Here is a 25,670-nt window from a genome sequence, read left to right as displayed (position 1 = left end):
TAGGCCATGTTCAGCCCCGACGAAACATTGCAATACGTTTTTTTAAACTGAAACTGGGGGTGCGTGGAACACACCGTTGTGTGCGCGAGCGCTCTGCCTTTTTATTAGTTTACAGACACGCCTCTGCTGATTGGGTATCACCTGTGACACAGCCACTAAACGAGAGACACACCCACCAAACGAGAGAAAACATAACCCTAAAGCCGTTGCACACCGTTGCACACTGTTTTGAGATTGAACGTGCCCCTGGTAAAGAGGCAATTGATTGTTGTTTGGGAAATGCACCGGCAAAGGGTTGAAGTTTCTTCAGACATGTTTTGTGAATATAAAGATATAAATAATATTACGTATTAGTAGTAGTAGCGAATGAGGATTTACATATCTGCCAGGTTTAGTTGCTGCGGTCTTCATAAGACTGCAGCAATCTCTATAAATAAGACCAAGTAGCTGACTGAGAGTCCCCGAACACAACAAGGCCACCGAGCACCGTTGACACTTCCCACAAAGATTGGATCCGCTCCATTCTCTTATCAATTCAAATGTGTTTGCTACTTACTTTGATGCGTTTTGCATTTTGGTTTCACAAAGGGAGTGTGTCGGTGCAGCAGGCTGCAGCGGGTTGAAGTTTGATGGCTGAATATAGCGTTTACATTATTACATTTACATTAATACACAGGTCTAAGGGGAGATTGGTGTGATTTCTCTACCTCACTCAGGTCACAGCTCATTGATCTGAGTTATTAAAGTCAGCACAGACATGTGGAATAGATTATTATGTAAATGTAGAATATGTGCAGCGTTAGTCATGGCGTCTAGGCTCTGACCTGCTCTTTCCCCGGTTGTAAACACCAAGCCCGACACAGCAGGGACATATTACAGATTTTATTCTTCAGCTATGGGGGAGTGGAAGGTTAGCGATACTTGGCTTAAAAAGAACTGTATTTAGGGCTTGGTAAAAGCCAGTTGCTAACAACGTATTAGAAGCCTACTGCTTTATGCAAGAAAGCAATGAAACTGGGAAGGTTGGGTGTACAGGCTATGGAGTTTCATGCAGAAGGGAGAAACATCTATCTGAACGGTCTCCAGCAAACAACAGCCATCAGACAGTTCTGGCAAGTTTTTGGCACCTCCAGCCTTTTTTTCTTTTTTGTTGTTGTGGTATAAATATCTTAAATGTCATTCATAATGGTCTTTAAAGGGTCTTGTGCAGCGTTATTCTTGGCATCTAGGCTCTGACCTGGTCTCTCCCTTGTGGTAAACATCAAGCCCGACAAAACAGGGAGCTCGTTGGGGCTTTTAAAATGCCATACAGACAGCAGCAGCAGCAGCAAGTGACATCGTACCTTTCAGGTGAACAGTCGGGCAGCAGGCATGCAGCGCGAGAGAGTACAGAGCAGGGGTGATCCCAAATAGTCGAATATTCGACGCTTCGATCGAAAGAGCCTGATTCGACTGCCGGTCCCAACGTAGAATCTTCACAGTGCCGTGAAGTCCAGTTCAAAACAGAGATTCTGCACGAGACAAGTTGAAACTTGCAGCTTCTTGCAACGGTCTGCAACGGTCTGCAACGTTCTGCAACGTTCTGAAACCTGCCAGTTTATACCAATGCGACGAGATGAGATGGCGCATCATCTCCATAGCACGACTCTTTGTACTTCCGTCCTAACTTCCGACTTTCATGCTTTTTTGTAGCTGGGTATATCATTTTTTGCGTCTAAATATGTTTCATTGCTTTGTTTTAAACGACGCTCGCTCTCTTTGGTCCCTCTCTAGGTCGCTCGACCATATACCGTGCTGGCGGGCGCTTGTTGAGCCTCCGGGCCGGTTCAGACCGCTGCAACTTTTCCCTGCAATCTTCTAAATCGGTCTCGTCGGGAATCTTTGAAGCTTTTAATAGATCTTTTTTTAAAGGGGGTAAATAAATAATAATTTATACTGTTTATTGATCCCCAATGTGGAAATTACAATTTACACTCTGTTTGTTAGAAATCACTACACACAGGCCTGAAATACACACAGGACCTCTTCATGCACAAATGGAGAGATGTCAGAGTGAGTGGGCTGCCAGTACTGGACCAGCGTCCTGAGCGGTTGGGGGGTACTCAAGAGCACCTGGCCACTACCAATCCACCCTCTGTACTTTGGACTTGAACCAGTGATCCTCCGGTTCCCAACCCAAGTCCTTACGGACTGAGCTACTGCCACCCCATCCAACCGCCCCATGACAGATTTACTGTATACGATAGGCAAGACTTGACAATTCTGAATCGACTATGAAGACAGCGACACCCCTAGTACAAAGCACTGAGTGCAGAAGTTCACCACCATAATTAAAAGGGTGCATTGGATATATGGCAGTGAAAAGAGTAATTAGATCTCAGGCTTTATTTCATTTTCGGCGCATGATTTTGATTTAGTTTAGTCTTAGCCGTTTGATTAACGTTGGTTTTAGTCAACAAAAACTAAAGATATTTCAGTCTAGTCTTATTTTGGTGGTTGTGTGTTTAGTAATTATATCAACTCAGCATTCTGAGGCTACAGAATGACTGAAAAGGGAAAGACTCGGAGCACACTGATTGGTTTGCTTCCTCTAATAGCGTAAAAAATGTTACGGCGGGGTAGAGGATGACTCAGGTGCAGAAACAGAGCATGACAGACAGGGTAACAAGGAACAGGATTTATTTAAACATGTAACCAAATCAAAGGCTGGGTGTGTGGGGTGAGCAGGTGACAGGCAGGGTGAAGATGGTTGTTTCCTGGTATTCAAATGAATAGTAGAGGATCCAGGTGGGAATGAAGAGATCCAGACTGTAGCAGCGATCTCTAGAGAAGAAAGAACAAAAATTATGTTAGACTAAAGACAAGCAATGAGTAGCTGCAATGGGAGAATAGTAGACAGTAAGTATGTTGGCCTAGGGTTCAACACCTAAACTGGTAAGCAATAATGTGGCATGGGGTCTCTGGAAGGCTGGTGTCTTTATGCCACAGGTAATGGGAGATTGCATGCAGCTGAGTCCAATCACTTGGATCTCCGCAATGCCCAAGACACGCCCACAACACAGACAACAGAAAAAAAAGTGACAACAACAAAATACAAAGACAAAAGACTAATGTTTCAACCCTGTTCAAAATGGAAAAAGACAAAAGGAAAACACATATACGGGTTGACAAGTCTTGTGTGGATAATTGTTTGAGCATGATTTCAAATCTATTGGATAGTGGATCCAAAGGTGGGAGTCACTGCAGTCAATGTCAAAGTGCCACAGCCCATGCATCACTCACATCAGGAGCAAAAGAACATAGGTATATCTTAAAGTTACAAAGATGGAAGTACAAAAAGTGTAAGTACTGCATCCATCAAGTGCAACAAATTAGAGAAAAGGAAGTTGTATTTAAGTTCAGTTCTCAATTTGGGCCAAGTACATGCACCATGTCTACAGTATGACAAACTTGATTGGTTAGTAAGTAATAACACCTAAACCAGAACAGTGTACCCCCAGGGTTTTCCAAGTTAAATGTAAGACCTTTTCACTTGGAATGAAATTTCATGCCAACTTCACGGCCAAACTGGCAAAAGTATGAGGGATATAATGAAAAACCAGTATGGCTTGTAAGAGAGATCAAAATACTCAAAATCATATTAAATACACAATAGCTTTGGGAGGTGTGTGCAGGCTGCGATTTGTGAAGAAAGCGGGGGGGATTGTTTTTTGATCAGGCACAACAAAATAAAACATGCGAGAATTAAATCCCCCTTCCAATACCACCATGGATATAGAGCCACTCGGCCAGCCATGCCAAAACACATATTTATGAACTTCAATATCCAATGGAAAATAATCTCAAAATCAACATAAAACACAGGGCTTTCAAGTCAGAGAGCAGAGTTCACTTCACGGCAAAAAACTAAATACTTTCACCCAGGAAACGCTCGTTCGTCCCTCAGGAGTGTTTTAATTCAAACCACGATCTTTTTCCTAAACTTAACTAGTCGTTTTGGTGCCTAAACTTAACTGTCATTGCCACATGATGCTCACTTTTTCTGGCTAAACTCCACTACCACGGCCCCTGAAAGGACCATCATCAGGCGGTGCCTGTAACCAGCTCGCAGTCACCTATTGGCAGCTTAACAACTGCTGCTGGTAGCCGGTGTCCTGGAGCTCCGCTTTACTTAGTTTAAAATACTATTTTAGGTATATAATATATGGTAGCAGAGGCAGGGATATATAGACCAGAAAGGGGAAAATCCTACGCATCCCCCCCAGAAAATAGTACCCTGGATGTATGTATGTGTGTACATAAAAAAAGGGCATAGCATGAAGTAGATGAGGATCAGGAAGTGCAGCAATCCACTCTCGCTGTGTGTCAGTGAATGCCACCAGACACAAGAACCTCCAGTCTTCTACAGTCTTCACGGCTCTGCTCCCTTGGCCGCAGTCTGTTTATCCAGTATTGCCCATTCTGAGGTGACAAGCTAATGTTAGATTGTTAGTAACACGGTGCGATACATTCGCGCACACTTCACGTTCAAGAGCGTAAAGCAGAACACTGACATAAACAGTACCTGTACCTGTCGTATAACATCCACGTCACACCCAACAAAGTTAAGTGTAACGTTACATGCACACTTACTTGGGCCTTATATGAAGAATATTACATTCAAAGCTTCTTTAATACGTTTAAGACCCTGCGGTATCCTGCAGAATAATTTGTGAAAATCTGTTTTGTTGTTGTTCCTCTATTTCAGAAGACTAAATCTTAAAGGGCAATAACGAGTTTTTCAACCATGTTTTTGTGTTTAAGAAACAACAATCTTTGACATCGGTCCAGCATTAAGCGGGTACGTTGTAACCGGCAGCCACAGACCAGGCTGCAATGTAACCCTATGAGGCAAATGTGCATCTTCGAATTTGGTCTACTAATTTTTTTTTTTGCCACTGACAGGCTCAGATTATTATTCTAAGTGTCTGACAACATTATGGAAAGGATCCCTACAGAGATAGACCTTTTTAAAACCTCTTTAAGACCTTTCTGTTTAACCAGAAACAGCTCTGACGTCACTAGCGCCAAACCCACCAGACTCCATTTAAAAAAAACAATACTTTTAGCGTGTATAGAGCAAACATATTTTCACATGTAAATCGGTAAACTATGTGTTTATTTCAACCAAAACTAGAGTCGTGATGGTTGGAAAAGTCCAAAGATGACCAATACGGCTTTTCATAGTTTTATTTTGTTTCTGTCGACTTTGAATGAAGTGTATTTTACGATGCTAAAATTTATTTACATGGGGTCTGGTGGCTTTAGCTAACACAATTTTAGGATGTTTAAAAAAAAGGATCCTAATCTTTAACAGAGAGGTAGACCTCCTTAGAAGTCTTTTCCGTAATGTTGTCAGACATTTAGAATATTAATCTGAGCCTGTCAGTGGCAAAACGAGCACTTTTGTGAACGTAAATACAAGCTGCATATTGCCCCATTAACTTACATCGTAGCTTGTTTTCTCCGCTGCCGATTGCAGCGATATCGCTTAAAACAGTCAAATATTGTTGTTCCCATCAGTCACTTTAAAAAAAACGGTAGTTACCCTTTAAGTCTTTCCGCTCTGGTTGATAAACTGAGTTGCTTTCCTGTGCTTGAGATGCCAAGACACTAACGGTTGCAGATGTGGGGTGGCCCATTAGCTCACCCAGTAGAGTGTGCGCCCCATGTACACTGAGTCCTTTGCAGCGGCCTGGGTTTGAATCCGACCTGCAGCCCATTGCTGCATGTCATCCTCCCCCTCTCTTTCTCCTCCCTTTCCTTTCTAACCACTGGCAGTATCGAATGAAGGAAAAAGCTCCAAAGAAATAATCTTTAAAAAATAAATAATAAAAAACAGGTCGCGGATGTGGTCTATGTGTGATTGAAACTTCTCCAGTGAGTTTAGTGACAATTTACCGTCCCCCTGGACATTGATGGGTGACAGCTAAGTCTGGCTCTAAGATGATACAAAGTGGAGATAGGAAGCAGGTGGTGGAGAAAGATGTCTCATACACAGAGACAAACAAACTTGGAAAGAATAAAACTCAGCTCTCAGCTTCTGTAATGAAGCCATGACCCTCTGTACTCCCTCTGAAGGTCAGCAAACTACGATTTCAGTCCTGTCTAATCATAAAGTCTGGTATCCTTCATCATTTCTCAGAACTATTACAGTACTTCGAAGGTATAATTTTATAAGCTCTGAAATTACAGTACTATGGAAAAATTATTCTGGATAGAGTTGTGGATTTTTATTGATGGTTAAATGAAGCATCGTGAATCTTTGTGAATCATTTTATTTGTTTTCTGAGCCCACTAGATTTCGCTCTTGGTGTAAAGAAAAAAGGTTCAAGGAATTTGTGCTTTCAACCCTTTGTTGAACAGAGAGCGCCATCTGGTGGGCTCAGAGAATAAAGAAAATGGTTCATGGAGCTTCATTAGGCTTCATTTGGCCATCAGTGTGTATTTGTTATGACGAGATGGAAGATACCAAACCAGAGTTTTGGGATTGAACCACAATAATTGCCTGCTTTGTGGCGGGGTTAGCTCAGTTGGTAGAGCAGGTGCACACATATAGAGGTTTACTCCTCGACGCAGCGGCCGTGGGTTCGACTCCAACCTGCAGCCCTTTGCTGCATGTCATTCCCTCTCTCTCTCCCCTTTCATGTCCTTATCTGTCCTGTGGAAATAAAGGCCTAAAAATGCCCCAAAAAATAATCTTAAAGCGCCCATATTATGCTCATTTTCAGGTTCATAACTGTATTTTAAGGTTGTACCAGAATAGGTTTACATGGTTTAATTTAAAAAAAACACCATATTTTTGTTGTACTGCACAGCTCTCTCTCACTGCTGCAGCTCCTCTTTTCACCTGGTTTCTGTTTTAGCTACAGAGTGAGACATCTTTTCTTCTTCTTCTTCTGTACTATCTTTGATTGCACTCGCACATGCGCAGTAGCTCAGATGTAGATCATGTCAGCTAGCTCCATAGACAGTAAAAGAAAGGCTGTTTCTCCAACTTTGGTCAGTTACAAGTCAGGATTAGCTGGGAGACTTCTAAATGAGGGCACACATGTAAGTAGTTCTTTTGTAGATTGTGGTGAACTTGTGTGTGTTGTAGCAGTGCTTTGCTATTGAGAACGAGGTAGCATGCTAGTGTTAGCATTAGCGTTAGCATGTTAACGCTAGCGTTAGCATGCTAACGCTAACGCTATGAGCTAACGGTTGTGGTTAGCCAGCTCGTTTCGGATTGTGACGTCACAGTCCGGGCCGATTTTGAACAGCTCACTAGGAGACTGAAGGCAGGACACATTCAGAAACCGTATCTCACTCAAAACAGCATGGATGGATTTTTTTGTGTGTGGAAGCACCAGAGACACAAAATAACACCCCAAATCCCAGAAAAAGTGTTTTTTTCATAATATGGGCACTTTAAAAAAAATAAGAACGCTCAAGTTTTCACTTGAGTTTAATATGCAACTCAATTTCATACAATATGTGGTGGGGGGGTCCCTGCTCCATCTCTTTTTCAGCTAACGGGTCCTTGGCTTAAAAAAACGTTGAAGACCCCTGTTGTAGTGTGTAGTATTAAGATCTCCCTTTCTGTGGAACTATGGCGTCCAAACCAGGAAAAAGGATTGAAACTGGATCAGAATTAAAAGTCACAGAATTTGGATGGGATTGGCAAGAATTAAAGTCCCTTGGGAAGAGAAATAAATACATCAATTAAAATGGGTGGAACAATTCACTGTCCTCTGACCTCCACGTGGGGTGCGGCTTGAGAAAAAAAACATCTCCTGCTGAGGTCAGTTTTGGTTATGTTGTGTTACGATAAGTTTTCCAAAGTGGCCTGTTGTTGTCGTCCCTCTGGCAGCTCCTGGAGCCTGGTGCCGACAGCAGTCTGCAGAGAGAGAAGAGACAGAGCCAGGACGTCCTGCAGCCCTACATCGCTGCCAGGTTGGACGCTCTGCCCGAGATCTTCACACTGGGTGATGAGAAGAAATACAACGGCTACTACAACAAACCCCTCCCGGGCCAGAAGCAGTACCGCTGCTTTGTTCTGGCAGACCTGATGGACCACGAGTCTGTGAGTCACCTTTATGTATTTATAAGGACATCAGAATGTATGGAACCTAAAATACATTTTAAAGCTTTGTGGTTAAGCTCAGGGTGCTGGGCCTTAATTAGATTTCGATTAGATTACATAGACTTTATTGATCCCAAATTGGGAAATTTCAGTGCTACAGCAGCAAAATATAAGACACACAGCACACTTAAAGAATATACTAGACATAATAAATAGGATAGAATACAAGAACAACTATTCAAAATGATGATAAAAAAAATGGCAAATAAGTGGCAAATAAAAATGTACAACATACTTAAATAGAATTTTTAAAGATGTAAGTAAACCTATGTCTGTGCAAGTTGCACTTAGTGCAGTATTGTGATGTATATGAGTATTATCCAACACTCAGTGATATAGTGTTAAAATGTTGTATGTATTGCCTGTGATAGGAATGACTTCTTGCAGCAGTCAGTGCGACACTGAAGCTGACGGAGCCTCTTAGAGAAAGTGCTCCGCTGTTGGACCAGTGTGGGGGGGGAATGGGGCTGGTCGGGGTTGTCCATGATATATGTTCAGTGACCTCCTCTCCACCACAGCTTCTAATGTCTCCTATACTTTCATTTCATGTTTTAAAACAACAGCAAGCCCTCCCCGCTAATGGCTTATGGACATGTACAGTACTTACAGAACCTTGTGCAGAGGATGGTGCATTTCTGGCCAATCACAAGACTCTTTGGTCAGTTGCTATCCAATCTCAAGGCAATCATCAGAGCTAGTAATAAACAGAGTAGGTTGAATGTACAGTAGCGCAAATGGAGAAGAGGTAGAGGTTGGTAATAAACTCCAATGTTTCAGTTTCAATGTATGAATATTTGTGAATATTTCAGCCAGTTCTGGTAAATTATCTGTTGATAAAAGCTAGTGACGGCCAATTGAAGCCTTATGAAGCTTCATGAAGCATTTTCTTGATTTTCTGAGCCCACTAGATGGCGCTCTCTGTTCAACAAAGGGTTGAAAGCACTCTGAATTGCCATCCTTTAGTCTTTTTCTTTAAACCAAGAACGCCATCTAGATGGCTCAGAAAATAAAGTGGTTCAGCTTCATGAAGCTTCATTAAGCTTCAGTCAGCTTTATTTGGCCATCACTGATAAAAGACTAACTAGTTTATAGTTTTATGACTATACACTGTATATTGATTCATTCCGTTGTCTATCTTATATTGGCAAACCTGCAAAGAGGCATGCTACACTACACTGCTGCAGCAAACAAATATGAGAACTTCAATGAAAAGGAGCCCTTTAGAATGAACAGCATGTCTAAAATGTCATGATAATAATCATATTCATTGTTTCCAGGACAACCAGATGTACAATACAAATTATATAGAAACTAATAAGCTCATTCAACTAAGATGATGAATAAATTTATACTAAACAGCCAGTGTATAGTGTATCGAGATCATTAACATGGTGAATTATTTCCCTTTTCTTATGGTCTAAGTTTATATTGATCTACTTAAAATGTGTTGTGCTTACTTACACTGTTTCACTGGGCAGGTGAACCCTTTTTTTCCTTATTATTATGTGAGTCTAAGTGTACTTATTGTACTTTTAGCAGAGGGGGAAGTCCACACCAAATTGTATTACCTGACTACTGATGCACGTTCAAAGCAACTAAGTCATATGATGTCAATGCTCACACTCGACATCTCAATTGACTGGTCACAACATAGTGCTCACACCAATCAGTTTTGTCCATTAAAAAACAAAAATAAAGTTTGTAAAATAATCCAAAGAAGAGAAAGTCTACATTCATTTGTGCAATCAGGGTGGTCAATTCTGCTGGTCTGTTGCAGTGAAATTCGGTTTTATTTCTCATAAGACTATCAACACAGGCTACATTTTGGTTTTTAAGTGTGGTTTTGAGCAAAAAGCAACCCTGTGCAAGTGTTTTTTACTCCACTAGAAGAATTAATCTGCCTTTTAACTAACATCCTAAAACCATATTGCATAACTCATGAAAATTCATGAATGTCGGCATAAACAGGAGGCAGCATGTATACTCTGCCCCTTGCTGGTAGTTGCCATTGTAACGTCAGTAGCTTAGTCTCAGAGAACGAGACGTCATAACCGATAAGACCCAATCAGGCGGAGAAACGTTGGCGCCAGTGTCGGTGTTGCCAAAGGTCTCCGTTTGCGGCCATTGAGACTGCAACACAACCCCAAAGATTCCAAACCAAAACGGGTCAGAAGTTTTTCTAAATGTCTCCGGTTTAGGGGCTCGGAAACTCCAGAGCAGGGGTTAATGAGAGGGGGAAACGTGGCAAAAGATATTTGTTTTTAAACTAAAACGTAGCAATGTGAATGTAGCCACAGTCGAGAACACTGTCAGCCACAACATTAAAATACTACTCAAAATAATATTAAAATAAACTTACTACAGCTTTACAACAGATTTAACAGCAGCCGTGTGGGTAATCAGAGCTGCTGAAACTGCAAACGGCTGACCAAAATGTCTGACCTGTCAGGAATCCATCTGATCAACCAACAGCTAGATCATTGATCATTCGAGGGAATTAATCTGCCATCATGACCCCCCTCAAACTGAACGTCAAACAACAGCCGGTCTAACGGAAATTCTGATACTGAAGTCAGCCAGGAATGACCAATTCAGGGTTAAATTCTTGCTTAATTCGTACAGCATCTGCCCATCTTTTACAACAACCTGTTTATCCACATGTCGATAACAGACACTAGACACAATAACAGGGACACTTGTTCGATATAATGCAATAGCTTAGCAATGAGTGCAACCTCTGTGAAACTTGCACTTAATGATTGTGAAACTTGCAATTATGTGGTTCAGCTCCGTGATGAGGCCACAGTCTGTGTTGTTGTTGTTGTTCTGGATTGCATTATATATGAAGTTGATATTTTCTCCATATTATGTTTTGGCATCCTTGATTAATTGAACCCTGTCAGAACGAAGCACTATTAATAATACAAATGAATTCCCAGAGCGGGTCTGACCAATCTTAGCACCAATTGTTTTATGTCAAATACTCCCCCTGCATTCTTATAGCAGTTAAATACACTGGCCCCGGCTAGCTTTTTCCACGTGAGAAAGAAGCAAAGTTTAGTATTAGACTTGATTAAGCTGTAAGTCACAGTCTGCCTTGTATGCAGCAGTGCAGTGTCAGGAAAAGTTCACCAAGACCAAGGCTATGCTTGACACCTCTCGCCCTTTAATAAATCATAAAACTACTGCTGCTGAGGCAACGTGGATGGGTTTTTAATATACAGATCTATTGCTGTTTTGTCTGCATTCTTGGCCTTAATAAGCGTCAGATGAATAGCTCTCATAAAACTTCCTTTCTACCCTGTGGGTCACATTCTAGTACTTAAACTGCAGTGTGTGTCCCATACATTTTCTCAAGGCCTTGCATTGTTGAATAAACAGAGCTGAGTCTGTTTTTCCCTCCTTGGATTGTTCGGTTGTATCTGTGGAACAAAGGAGCAGCCCCTCAGGCAGCGGTGCACACATTGCCAGGCACGAAGCTCTCATGCAAATCACGTCCTTGACTCGTGCATGCATCTGCAGGTATACATCTCTCAGGCAGTGAAGCCATGATCCCCGCTGTCATTCACAGGCATCTTGCTTCCAGTGGACAGCATTGTCAGACTGTCTCTCTAATTTCTATTGCTTCTGTTTCTCATATCAGTCACTTACCCTTGTGTCATCTTCATTTGAAGGTGTTAAGATCTGAGCGAGACTGGTCCAGAATAGCGCATGTGAAGTCTGACTTGCTACCTTTAAACAGCCATATGCTCTGGGTACACCTTTGGCTTCATTTTTCAATGTGCTTGGTGTCACTTTTTCCATCTGGCCCAGGACTCGAATTGTTCTGCGTACTCTTAAAGATGCAGTAGGTAAGACTTATAAAACTAACTTTCTGTCATATTTGCTGAATAGATTTGTAGAACTACATTAAGCACCACCTACAGCCTGTAGTGTGATTTGCAAAAATCCACGCTCCCTTTTCAGATTTACCAATCAGGGCCGGGGGGGTGGGGGGGGTGTCTAACTGCGTGTCAATCACTGCTCATGCACACGCATTCATTCTCCCTCGTGGGGGGAGGGGCTTAGCAGACCGTTTGGGCTTTAGCAGAAAGGGGGGGAGGGACTGAGAAGTTGTCGATGTTCAAATTCTTTGGCTAAATCCTGGATCTTCACAATCCTACCTACGGCACCTTTAATGGAGTAAAATATTTCTTGTAATTGTAAAGGTTCTTCAAGGCTGTCTTTAAAGTCACTTTTTTTTAAATATACAGTTGGTCCTACTACCATCATTTCTATAAAGAAAACTAAATGAAATTGTTATTTTTTAAGTTTGGATTATCATGTAAGATGTAAACAAAAAAAAAAGAGACACAAGCTAAATTCACAGAGCCTTCCTTCGCTGCTCAACAGCCTCGTCCTGCATCAGAAAAGTACGCAGTCAAAACAACCAAAGAGCTTATAGAACAATGGCCAAGCATCTGGGAGAAGAAAAGTCTGAATTAGTAGTCTCGCATTGCCAGACTTTCCTCCACAGCGCTGCAGAGGAGGGTCTGGCTAGTGCGCACAGCATTCTGTGATGGTAGAAAAACCTGCTCTGGTTTATTGGCATTTCTTTAAACCAATCACAATCGCCTTGGGCGGCGCTAAGCGCCGGACGGAGCCACGGTGCCTCTGTAAAAATAGCCTCGGGAAGGAACTTGTTTTGCTGGAACATGTGTACGCTCAAAAGTAGTTTTAGTCGTGCAACAGAAAACTCCGATTGGACAGATAGTCTAGCTAGCTGTCTGGATTTACCCTGCAGAGATCTGAGGAGCAGTTAACCATAGTCCTCAGAAATCCACCGGAGTTTAGAACGCCAACACAAAGAAAGAGGAAGTCGACGGACATCCGGCTGAAAATTAGGGACATCCGACGGATCTTACAGCACCACAGTAATCCCCTAAATGTGTTGTCGTGGATATGGACTAGTCAAATACAAATCCTGTGGCTGCTATGACTTTTGTACAGCTTATTACTAGCAGCATTACGTTAAAGGGGCGCTATGCAGTTTTGGCTGTTTCTTCGCTGTTTTCTCTCTTTTTGCTCGCAGGTTTCTCTATAGAGCTCCCTCTACAGCTTCAGAATAGATATTTGGCAGCTCCTATGTTTACTTGTGTCTGATTTCCTCTTTCTCTATTCCTCCGACAATGCTTTCCTAGCTTTCTGCTTCTTTTTTTCCGGCTCAGCCATGATGATAGTGTGAAAAACTCCATCGCTACCTTGTTACCCGTATGTATGACCTGATACTTCCTGACGCTGAGGCCGGCGGCTCGCTGGTCAAAAGTTGCAAGGGTGTTTTTTTCGCTCACAGGTGCTAAGGGGAAGCAAGACAACCACCATTCAACTTGAAAAAGTCATATAACCATTCCAATGACTCCGAAGCTGTTCAGTTAAGGTAAATTAAGCTAAAATAAAGCTGCATAGTTCCCCTTTAAAGGAACACGACGACTTATTGGGACTTTAGCTTATTCACCATATCCCCGGAGTGATTTGATTTTGCACCTGAGAAGCCCCGTGGTGAGGAGCAGAGAGTGACAACGCTGCTTTTCAGGTGTCGCGCTAATCACTCCGCCCAAGTAGCAGTGCTTTGCCCTCTGAGAATATAGTTCCCAGTATGTATATGGTTAGAAGATGGCTGTGTCTCATGTAACCTTGTTATTTGTACACGCTGTGACTATATAAATCACAACATGTAAATAGGAAAATGTTGGCGTTATTTTGTCACTTATTGGGAGCAGTAGGCTAGATGGAGCCGGTTACCTCCAGGATCTGTGCTAAGCTAGGCTAGCGGTGGGGGCGTCAGACAGTGTTACAACACACACGGAGATGAGAAGGCTATGTATGGACTTATCTAACTCTGGGGGATACGGTGAATAAGACAAAGTCCCAATAAGTCGGCGTGTTCCTTTAACAGTACCAGCACTATCAATAGGACATGGACATGGACTGGAATTTCTGTTAATTTTTGAAACAGGGTCCAACAGCTCATTTACCTTCAGGTTCATTCAAACACATACCAAGCACGCCCCGGCTTTTATCAAGCGCATGTAGCCTTGGACCATGATTGTTTCATTGTGTTAAGAACAGAGCGGCGAAAAGCCCAGATTCAGTAAATGACGCTCAGCTGAATGTGATTCGAGTCTGTACAAAAATAGAAACCTAATCACATTCATTGAAAACAGGAAGTAAGATTATAGCTTTTATTGCCACTGCAAAGCTGCTGGCAGGCTGGAAGAAAGAAAGAAGGGGTGGGTGCTGGAGACGGAAGCAAAAAGGGCACTGCGGCTTTCTGTGGCCCCCACTGCTGGTAAACAAGCTGGGACGTGTGAAATTGGATAAAAGAAAAAAGGCCATATAAACAGTGCGATCACTTAAGAGCAGAGGAAGGAGGGAGGGATGGCGAGCGGTGAACAGCAGCTTCCTCTGAATGCAGGGCCCTGTGGGAGTGACAGAGAGGTGAGGAGAAGAGGGAGAGGTGGAGAGAGAAAAGAGAGGGAGCTTAATGGGGGGATAAGTTTGCTAAGAATGGGGGTCCTGAGGGAAACTTACAGACGTATTTTAGAAGGCGAGAAACGCTGCAATCATTGGAGAGGGAATGGCTCAGATGCTGGAATGAGCTCCTGATGTGGGAGGGACGCTGAACTTTGAGGAGAAAAGACTGAGAGGAAGTAAGAAGGAGGGCAGTGCAGAAGACTGGGGATTGTGGGTAATACACTGAGCCTACTGGATAGCATCCAGTTTGTCGCAGATAGAGGAGCTGTGAGCGGAAGGCTCGGACTGAGGCGTAAATCTTTCAAATTCTGGAAAATAACAGAGCTGTCAAAACACATTAGAATCACACAGTTTTTCTGCTTATTTTATGACTCAAATGCTCTTTTGGGGGGAGATAATGGACAATGGAAACAATAGCAAAATGTTCATCCTCCCACTGCTATTAAAGCCACGTTTCTTTTTGCACAACCCACCTCCTCTCTCCAGCTTGCAGATGTAGTGGCAGTACATTTTTCTCTGCTGAGTGATTACTATCTATCAGCTTGTGCCACTGAGATTGATTACCTCCAAACTCCCCTGAGATTTTAGAAATATCCTTCAGAATACGCCACTGTGCCGCCTAAAAGCCCGTGAAAATTATCACTGAAAAAAGTTTTCAGAGCTGTAGGCAATACTCTGCCAGAAGTGCCAAAAAGTAGTACAGAGAAAAGAAGGCTCAAAGAGCCGAGGAGACAGATGAGCTGCACATGGTATCAAGCTGCACACCTTTTAGCTGTTAGGGTTTCAAGGTTTATTCTCCAGACTATTTCAAACAAAGTCGGGAAGATTGGAGCGATTTCAAACAGTTTTGGAAGGCAAGCTACGTTGTCCTGTCCATAGTGGCGACAGATCATAAAACTTGTGTTTTGTTCTTGAGGGACTTGAGGGACAAACAACGTATTTTGTCATTTAATTTGGATGAACATGACAAAATCCCTTTGGATACTGGGCTGAAAACCCTACAGTACACTGCCCCTGGACCAACAAGTCCTCCACACCTATTCCTACTCTCTAAAGGCTCTGACACACCGACCCGACGGCCAACCGGCGGCAGAAAAAGGCAGTCGGACCGATCATTCGGCTCCCGTCGGTCCAAAAAGTGCCTCGGAAAACACCGAAGCGACGCCGACTTGAACGTACGTTCTGCGCGCGCGTGAGACGTAATACATCTCCATAACAGCAGGCGGCGCAAATCTGTATTGTCGCCCAAAAAATGAAAACCGAAAATGACGAACATGTCACGTGGGTCTGGCTTCTCCCATATTTCAAAGCCAGACCATAATGGCGGCTCATTCGGAATACGATCTCGTATTTTACGAAAATAGTTCACCGGAACGTGTTTCTGAAAACATTTTAAGCGAGAAATAGGCAATACAGTTGATGAATCTGTCTGCTTTTTTGATCGACAAAGGTCAGTTTGAAAGATTTCCGTCAGATTTTGAGAGGCGTTCGTCACGCTCATCCCGCTCGTCATTTCCGCTACTCAAGGGCTAGCACTCCACCAATCAGATTGGTCATTGAGTCCGACTGCCCACCGGCCGATTCAGCAAGTCAAATCGGCCCAAATGGATGCCGACGGCTCCTCCGACTGACGACGGCACGCAACACACCAAACAGACTCGAGTCACCGACTTCGCCAGACTGTCCGACGGACGATAATCGGGTTGGTGTGTCAGCGCCTTAACATGACCCACAGGAGGGTTTCATAAACTAGCGACCCCTAGTGGTGGCAGGAAGTACGTCCTCATATCTAAACCAGAGAAGGTAATGGTCACGGTTTTAAACACGCCGTTAACGTTGTGAAACGGTCCCAGTTTGGTTAGGTTTAGACACCAAAACTACTTAGTGGAGTTGATAAAAAATATGGTGGTTTGGGTTCAAATCAGACGTTACTCCACTTCCGGTTATGCACGTGACGCTGAAAGGGACGTGACTCTGTTCATCCTGTAAAGTTAATAACCCCCCCCCCCTGTTTCCTTTAACCCCCGGTCTCCTGGATGAAAGTCATGTGTTTGTTTGACCCATCCACCCTCAAACCTGCCTGTTTATGCCAAAATTTGGCACTCTTATACTTTGTCACATTGCTTCCTTCTTTGTTACCCTCATAATTACTACGGAAATCACATTGAGATCAAGATCTCATTTGCAAATGAGAGCTAAGTACAAACTGAAATATCAAACAAATATACAATCAAAGACAATAAGAAAATATTTAAATATCCAGTCAAGTAGACAGCAGCAGGCATAATTGGAAAAAAAATGTATAAAATGATTTCATACAAATAATGAAAAAGAATGAAAAAACAAAATACAAAAACAGTAGAAGTGTTGTGGTTGGGGACATTTCTGTTGCCTGTTTGTATATTTCCATTTCCTGTTTTGTATCTGTATTCTGTATATTTCTGCTCTCTGTTGTGCATATTTCTGTTTCCTCATTCCCCTGTTCATTGTGTGTTTCTGTTTGTCCTGTTTTGACTGTGTATTCCTGTTTGTATTGTGTATTCCTGTTCTTTGGTGATTATTTCTGGTTCCTGTTTTATTTTGATAGTCTGGTTTTCTGTCTTGTCTTGTCTAGTTTTACTTCCTGTGTTTTCCCACCTGTCTGATTGTCCTGCCCAGCCCTGATGTGTTTCACCTGTTGTCTCACCTGTTCCTTGTTTGCTCATTACCTCATGTATTAAGCCTCTGTGTTCCCTTTGTCTCTTGTCAGATCGTCTCATGTTTTTGCCCTGTCAGTTTGTGTCTGTTTGGGTTCATACCTGTTAGTTTGTGTGTGTCTGCGTCAGCTCCTGTCAAGTCCCGTGCTTCCTGATTCTTCCTGCTTGATTTTTTGGATATCTTTGGGTTTTTTTCTGGGATTGGTTTTAGCCTGCTGCAGCTCCCAGGACTCCCTAGGTCTGTCTTTGTGTTTGAATCAAATATACCCTCTGTTCAACTCTCGCCTGCCTACCTTCCTGCTCTCTGCATTTGGGTCCCATTATTCCCTGCCAGCGTGACAAGAAGTGCATTCTAAAATGGCATTGATGCCATAGGCGCTGATTTATTTTTTCCTCCGTGGGTGCTCACGGTGCACGCCCTTCAGGGAAAAAAAAGTAGTCAAATGTTTGCATTTCAGAACCTTAGGAAATGGACAGCGGACAACACGAACACACACGCCTATTAACTCGATAATAAAGCCGTAAAGTAGGCTATCTTTTAACTCAGGACAGCGCCACTTCTCACAAATGGTACAGATAGGATTGGAGATGAAAAGTTGAACTGACACGTAACCGCGATCATCTTTGTGGGAAACTAAGAATCACTAAAGTGGCGTTTTTCATCCGAGAGATGCTGTGATTGGTGGATAGGATATGGAGCAGGAGACTGACAGCAACATAACCAATCACACTATGACAGACTCTCCACTTAGTACCAACTGCAATGTTTAATTTTAAATGAATGTAGCCTACTGGCAGTCTGGCACGTGGGTGCTCAGTATTTTCCGTGGGTGCTCTGGAGCTTAAGCACCCACGGCTAAAAATACTGAGCAGCCACGTGTGCAAGACTCTCAGTAGACGTATGGGTATGCTATGTAAAACATAAAACGATGTATGTGGGTGTTTTTCGGGGGAGGACAGTCTGCTGAACAATTGTTCACCTCTTCACTTTGACGGCCCTGTGGTCGCTCATCTCATTTTGGACATAAGCTAAATGAAGGTACTATATTGGGTGTTCAGTGGCCTTACAACAAGGCAAAGGCAGTTGTGTACCTCGAGCCCCAGCAGCAAAAAAGTCCTGCAAAAGCACAGAATATCAGTAATATTCAGTGGAATAGAGTGAAACTAGCAGCGGGAATGTAAATTGCATCACCCTCATCCTTGCTCACATACAATACAATGCATCCTCGTAGCTAGTAGAGCACAAGATACAAGCAAAACAGGAACCCACTCATTAAAATTTTGCTCCATAGCACTACTAAAAAAATCTCCACAGGACACCTCTCAAATATTTGCGTACTGACAAACAACCTCCTCTGCTTGATTAAAAGCCCTTTCATCAAGTCAACTCCACTCCCTCCACTACTTAATCAACAACATCATTCCACTTGACTTGATGCGTAATTTCTCTCACCACTGCACCACTACCTACAAGAGAAAAATAAAAAGTTAAGTGATGTTATCCCAGTGGCATGCAAAACCGGAAATGTAAGCTTTCTTGACAACTTTATAATCAAAAGAATGCACGTCTGCCAGTGCACTACATAAACATCTGCCTTACATGTCATCGAGTCTAAAATTCAGCATAAAGGCTTTATTTATGCCTGTGCCTGTGGGGTGACACGATTTCCTTGTTGCCTTTGCAGTTTCCAGTGTGCCAGGTGTTTTCTAGAAGAAAAAAAGGCACTGTCGTCAAAAGTTATTCTCCATTCCAGAAGAACAATTTAAATCATTGTTAAGATTCCTCTTCCTTTGTGTTGGCGTTCTAAACTCCGGCGGATTTATGAGGACTACGGTTAACTGCTCCTCAGATCTCTGCAGGGTAAATCCACTAAGATGAAGATTAATAAGGATGGATATTAGACAAAGTAAGATATAAACTGGGACCAGAATCATCAATAACCAATCAAATTCCGCAGAATTCCCTCACAATTTTCCTACTGTCCAATTGCCCCTTTTAAAAGCAGCATTGTTTGTTGTTGTATTTGTGACTGAGGAAACGGTACAGAGCAGATGTATCACAAAAGGTACTAACAAAAAGCAAGGAAATAAGACTTTTGGTTGCCATGTGGTTGTTGGCGAGCGGTGAAATGGTGCAGTGATATCAGAGGAAGGAGGAGAGACAGTTTGGCTGTGGGAGGGTGAGCCTTGAGCATGCCAACTGGTGCACACTCACACTCTTCTGATTTGGATGGCAATTATTCACACACTGCAACGCGTGTGCAGTATATAGTCATTATGATAAATGACGGATAAGGAATATATATCGGAAATATATATCGGAAATATATTGTGTAGCACGTGTCATGTGTCATGCTGGATACCAGAGGAGAAAAGTGATGTCTGCTTCATGGAGAATGACTTGGGAGTGATGATATTAATTATGGTTGGCTGATGGTAAATGTGAGAGAAGCCGAGGTGATGAACTGAATAATCTGTATGGATCTTTTTTTTTTACACCCCCATATTCTCACTGGAGCATGTTGTCTTCTTTGCTCTAATCTGCACACTCCTCTCTTATTTCCCATCTCATCTCAGCACTTGTTTCTTATCTTACCCGCCAACCCACCACCCCCACCCAAAGGGTGAGGTAATAGTAAACATCAATACGTCGCTTTGAACATCCACATAACTGCATCTGCATCTACTGTAGTATTTAAATGAAACAGGTTTATGTTAAAAAAAACTGCTTTAATGTCTAGTCGCCCAGTTGTTACATGTATGTGGTAATTCAAGCTTCCCTACTTTCTGCTCTGAATGAAAAGTGTGCTGAAAGACACGACTGCTTGCTTGGCTTGCGGATGTGCTCACCTTGTCAGTCTTGTCAGATTTTGTGCCTAAACTAGCTACCGTATATTGTCTTGTCACATGATCAAATAGAGACTTGACATTGGACAACATTTGCATACAGACTACCCAGCAACCATCATTGCATATCTGTATATGAAAAAAAAATACCAAAGAAAAATAAGAAATTATTCATTTAATACTTTTTTTTATTAGGATGTACCGAATCCAGGATTCGGCCAAATATTGGGCTTTTTGACTAGAATTTTTTTCCACCGAACCGAACCCTATGCTTGCACTACGCGCGCTACACTGATCGACGTAATGACGGCGCCGTTGATTACGGGAAGGTGTTTACGTAGGTGGACCGTTCAATGCAGTAGGCTGTCAGAAAGTGAAAATGGAACTCGTGAGCAGAAAAAGTGTTGTTTGGCAGTACTTTCAGTCAAAAGAAGGCCATTCAAGTCCAGCTACATTCAATTTGCAATGCCGATTTGTCTCATGGTGGCGAGGACCCTAAACAATACACAACATCGCCGCTGTTAAAACATTTGCGTATGAAACATCCGAAAGAATACGAGTTGTGCATGAAGGAATCTACAGACAGCAGCCAAAATGCAGCAACTTCAGGTACGGTAAAGGAAGGACAGTCACAGCTGCAAACTTTAACCCACTTTTTTTTTTTTTTTTAGTTTATTTAAATAGGGACAGATACAAAAAAAACATTGATTATTACACTTTACTGTGTATGGACTGAGGATGGGAGTAGGATTCAGTATTCGGTTTCGGATGCGGCAGAATCTTTACCAGTGGATTCGGTATTCGGCCGAACCCCAAAAATCTGGATTCGGTACATCCCTAATTACTACTGACTATTTACCAAAAAAAAAGCCATGACTCTCTTTACTCAATTTTGTGTTTTACTTTTTATAGATGAAGGCATTTCCACCATGAATTAATGCAAAAAAGTGTTTGACGCTCACATTTTGCTTTGATTTTTATATATATATATATATATATATATATATATATATATATGTATGTATGTGTGTTGTGTGTGTGTGTGTGTGTGTGTGTGTGTGTGTGTGTGTATATATATATATGTATGTATGTATGTTATATGTATGATATATATATACATATATATATATATGTACATGTATATGTATATATGTGTACATATATATATATATGTATATGTACATATATATGTATGTATGTATGTACATATATGTACATATATATATATATGTACATATATATATATATGTATATATGTATATATGTGTACATATATATATATATGTATATGTACATATATATATATATATATATATATGTACATATATATGTATATATGTGTACATATATATATATATATGTATATGTACATATATATGTATATATGTGTACATATATGTATGTATGTATGTATATGTATGTATATGTATGTATGTATGTATGTATATATATGTATGTATGTATGTATGTATGTATGTATATATGTATATATATGTATATATATGTATGTGTGTGTGTGTGCATATATATATATATGATTCTAAATCCAGTTTTCTGTACCTTTTTAAATTAAAGTTTCAGCTAGAATATATTTAATACACAATGTAAATGGATTTTCAAGGTAAAGTATAGCAGATACAGTCAGATCAAAGCACTTGGTTTGATTATTCAGAAGGATTAGGATACTGAATTCCATCTGGAGAGCAAAGTAAACAGCCATCCAAATGTGCCAGATCTATGGTATATACAGTATGTGTTGATGTGCTTGGAAGGGTCTAAGACCATGGCATGTCGAAATGCATCTGTTTCGTTTCAGCATTGGACAACATGACAAATGTTCAACGAATCTCTCGCAGCCACAAAGGTCACGCATAGTATAATTCATTTGGAGTTGTCAGCCGCGATGTCACGCGCTCTCACAATGAACGTCGGAGAGAAAGAGAGCGTGAAAAATGTGTTGAAATTAATGAATCAATAAGGAAGCAAAGCCAGTTCACGGGGTGGCATTGTTTTAACAAGCAGCATTCTTCAATTGTGTTTACAGCTTTCACCCAGAGGAGCTGCAGCCAGAGCTGGAGCTAGCCTTGTTGAGCCAGAGCCCCGTCAGGCTTACAGGAATATTTATAGTCCCATTCGCTAACACGGTCCAACTTGCTGCACTTGTCTCACAGAACATTAAGTGACAAGCAGCACAGTTACTTAAAGTGAATTACGCCTTGCAAATTGATCCGTGTAACTCCTATTTAAAGTTTATTAGGTTGCCAATATCCAACTGGCTACAAATCTGCACCGCGACTCACTAATCAGGATGGAAAAATAAATTGTTTTTTGTTCTTTGAAGGTTAATGATGCAATGATATGTTTCACATCTTCTAATGATGGGATGTTCTGTCAGTGCATCATGTTTGAGTGCCATCACTTGAGACTACACATCAATAACACAAAGTCTGCATTACAAACTGGGGGTGTGGAGTTTTAAAGATGTCTGACAAATAGATTCTAGGGAAATGTAGGATGCAGCAGTTGTGTATTGCGTCTCAATTAGGATACTTCTGTGAGAGCACTTACATGTAGTGCACAGTGCACACTTGTGCAAGTGCGTACATTTCAACAGGGTAGTGTTGTCTCACATCGCTCACCGCCGTCAAGCACTGACTGTTCAATCAGCGGTGCCTTCAGGATTCTATTTCACAGTACGCACAAAGAACGCCTGCCCACTGGAGTGGTTTACTGCGCCAGAAATCAGCTGTTCTTATAATATTTAATGTGTTTGAGAGTGTGCTTCTAGCATACTTTTATCATATCATGATGACCAGGTCATGAAATATCTTCTTCAGTTTAATGGTAAATTGCAGCCGAAGCTTTACCTCCAGCTATTGTCGTCCACCCGGCTTGTTTTTCTCACTTAACTGACAACAGTATAGTGGTACGTATAGAAAAAAACCCAAAATGTGTGAATATAACGGTTGTATAGTTCATGTTTCGCCGTTTCAGCAAAGATGGCGTCTGTTGAGGGCGAGTAGTGTCCACCGATCCATTCTCAACATTTTGACCGCTATGAGTGCAGCATCCTGGTACTTGCATTGCACTGCATGTGGCGACACTTGGTCAGAGTAAACGCACTACGTACCCAAAGACACAGCATTGAAGTTTGAAACTTACTACTGGGGACTAAAAGTCAGGATGTCTCAGGTTCAATTTGGACTGTTTTTGAGTCCCCCCAACTTAAATTGTTAGTTTGGCTTTTTTGAAGTGGTGTTGTATTCAATTAAATTCAATTTATAGTATCAAATCATAACAAGAGTTATCTCAAGACACTTTACACTTTACAGAGTAGGTCTAGACCACACTCTATAATTTACAAAGCCTCAACAATTCTAGTAATTCCCCCGAAGAGCAAGCATTCAGTGCGACAGTGGCCAGGAAAAACTCTCTTTTAGGAAGAAACCTCGGCTGACCCAGGCTCTTGGTAGGCGGTGTCTGACGGTGTCGGGTGGGGGTGCGATGAACAGTGGCAATAATAGTCCCAATAAAGATAATGGAACAGTGACTACAAATGGTAGTCGTAGTAGTTCATGTCATAGCAGGGCACTGCAAAGCATAGGTGGACGTAGCAGGACGCTATGACATACTGTACATGCCCATAGTCAGTCAGTGCGTTAACATGCACAGCAGTAACCGGGTTATGCCAGTTCTTCCCGAATACATGAGCGGGCAAGGACGGGAAGAATGACAGAGTAACTCTACCTCCAGTACAGTAGGTGGCGCTTTGCCAACGCACAACTATTTTTCTCTTCCGGTAACACCGAACGGCCAGTAAATTAGTAAAATTTAACAACTTTGTTTCATTTACACACTCTTGTCACAGCACTTGCCCGGCGACTCACAACTTGGTCAGGTGGAATAAGAAAGCTAACTTCGTTAGCTAACTAACATTAACGTTAGCCAGCGGCCACAGCCGAGGCTGCTCGGTCCCTCCACTGTTTAGCCGAGACACAGCGCTGACATCCCCAGAGATGGACTATCCGCTGCTGCTTCGGCGTGGAGTAAAACTGATGGACCGCAGACTCTTTGCTGCTGACGGCCCGCTGATTCGGCCAACGCTGTTTTGTTGTATGTTATCATAGCGACGACTACGACTCACAGCGCGCTGACGGATTATTTCTGGTTCAAAAACCCTTCCAGGGAAGTGGGGAGGGGCAGTTGGAGCATGTGCAGACGCTTAAACCGATCCTACCCCAGTTAATAGTGGTGTCAACAATAATCCATTCAGCAATGCATCGCAATGCGGGGCATGCACCATTCAGCATCGATGCGGCAAAGTGCCATAATCAATTATGTCACTGTTTATTTTCTGGCCTTGAGTGGACAATAAAGTTGTGAAGTTTCAATTACTTCTGTATCAAAGATACAGGAGAGTGATAATACACACATAGCAGCCAATAAAATCTGTTGTTCAATATCTGACTGCTTGTATTGCCTCATGAAAAAAATTTGCCTTGTTGTGTGCAGTAGAATTTTGATGCATTGCAATGCATCGTAGAATCAAATTGAATCAAATCGTTACCTGGTGAATCGTAATCGAATCGAATTGTGAGGGCAGTGCCAATGCACACCCCTACCAGTTAAAGTGTATACATGCAGGTATAACCCGATTTACGACTTTAAAGTGCCCATATTATGAAAAAAACACTTTTTCTGGGATTTGGGGTGTTCTTTTGTGTCTCTGGTGCTTCCACACGCATACAAACTTTGAAAAAAATCCATCCATGCTGTTTTGAGTGAGATACGGTTTCTGAATGTGTCCTGCCTTCAGTCTCCTAGTGAGCTGTTCAAAATCGGCTGTGACGTCACAGTCCGAAATGAGCTGGCTAACCACAACCGTTAGCTCGTAGCGTTAGCGTTTAGCATGCTAACGCTAATGCTAACGCTAGCATGCTACGTCGTTCTCAGTAGCAAAGCACTGCTACAACACACACAAGTTCACCATAATCTACAAAAGAACTACTTACATGTGCGCCCTCATTTAGAAGTCTCCCAGCTAATCCTGCCTTGTAACTGACCAAAGTTGAAGAAACAGCTTTCCTTTACTGTCTCTAGAGTTAGCTAGCTGACATGATCTACATCTGAGCTACTGCGCATGTGCGAGTGCAATCAAAGATAGTACAGAAGAAGATGATGAAAAGAGGTCTCACTCTGTAGCTAAAACAGAAACCAGGTGAAAAGAGGATCTGCAGCAGTGAGAGAGAGCTGTGCAGTACAACAAAAATATGGTGTTTTTTGAAAATTAAACCATGTAAACCTATTCTGGTACAACCTTAAAATACAGTTATGAACCTGAAAATGAGCATAATATGGGCGCTTTAATCTTAGAAATTCTGAGGTTTTTTTATCGGAATATTACCCCTCTCTCCTGGGTCCGTTACATCATTTTTTTTTCCTATGATGGC

The 25,670-nt window shown here is 42.0% G+C and overlaps 1 protein-coding gene across 21 annotated transcripts in view; it reads left to right on the top strand.

Annotated features, from left to right (window-relative positions):
* Positions 1-25,670, top strand: part of ptprfa (protein tyrosine phosphatase receptor type Fa) — a 412,601-nt gene that overhangs the window by 319,692 nt on the left and 67,239 nt on the right. For all 21 annotated transcript variants that reach the window (XM_039810996.1, XM_039811014.1, XM_039810999.1 and 18 more), the window contains one exon: positions 7,892-8,104. In XM_039810996.1, coding sequence (XP_039666930.1) covers positions 7,892-8,104 — 213 coding nt within the window. The remainder of the gene's footprint in view (positions 1-7,891; positions 8,105-25,670) is intronic.

This window comes from Perca fluviatilis, chromosome 9 (genome assembly GCF_010015445.1).
Source record: "Perca fluviatilis chromosome 9, GENO_Pfluv_1.0, whole genome shotgun sequence".
In the NCBI taxonomy this organism is placed as follows: domain Eukaryota; kingdom Metazoa; phylum Chordata; class Actinopteri; order Perciformes; family Percidae; genus Perca; species Perca fluviatilis.
The sequence above is the reverse complement of the archived record's forward strand: the minus strand, read 5'-3'. Positions and strand labels throughout refer to the sequence as shown.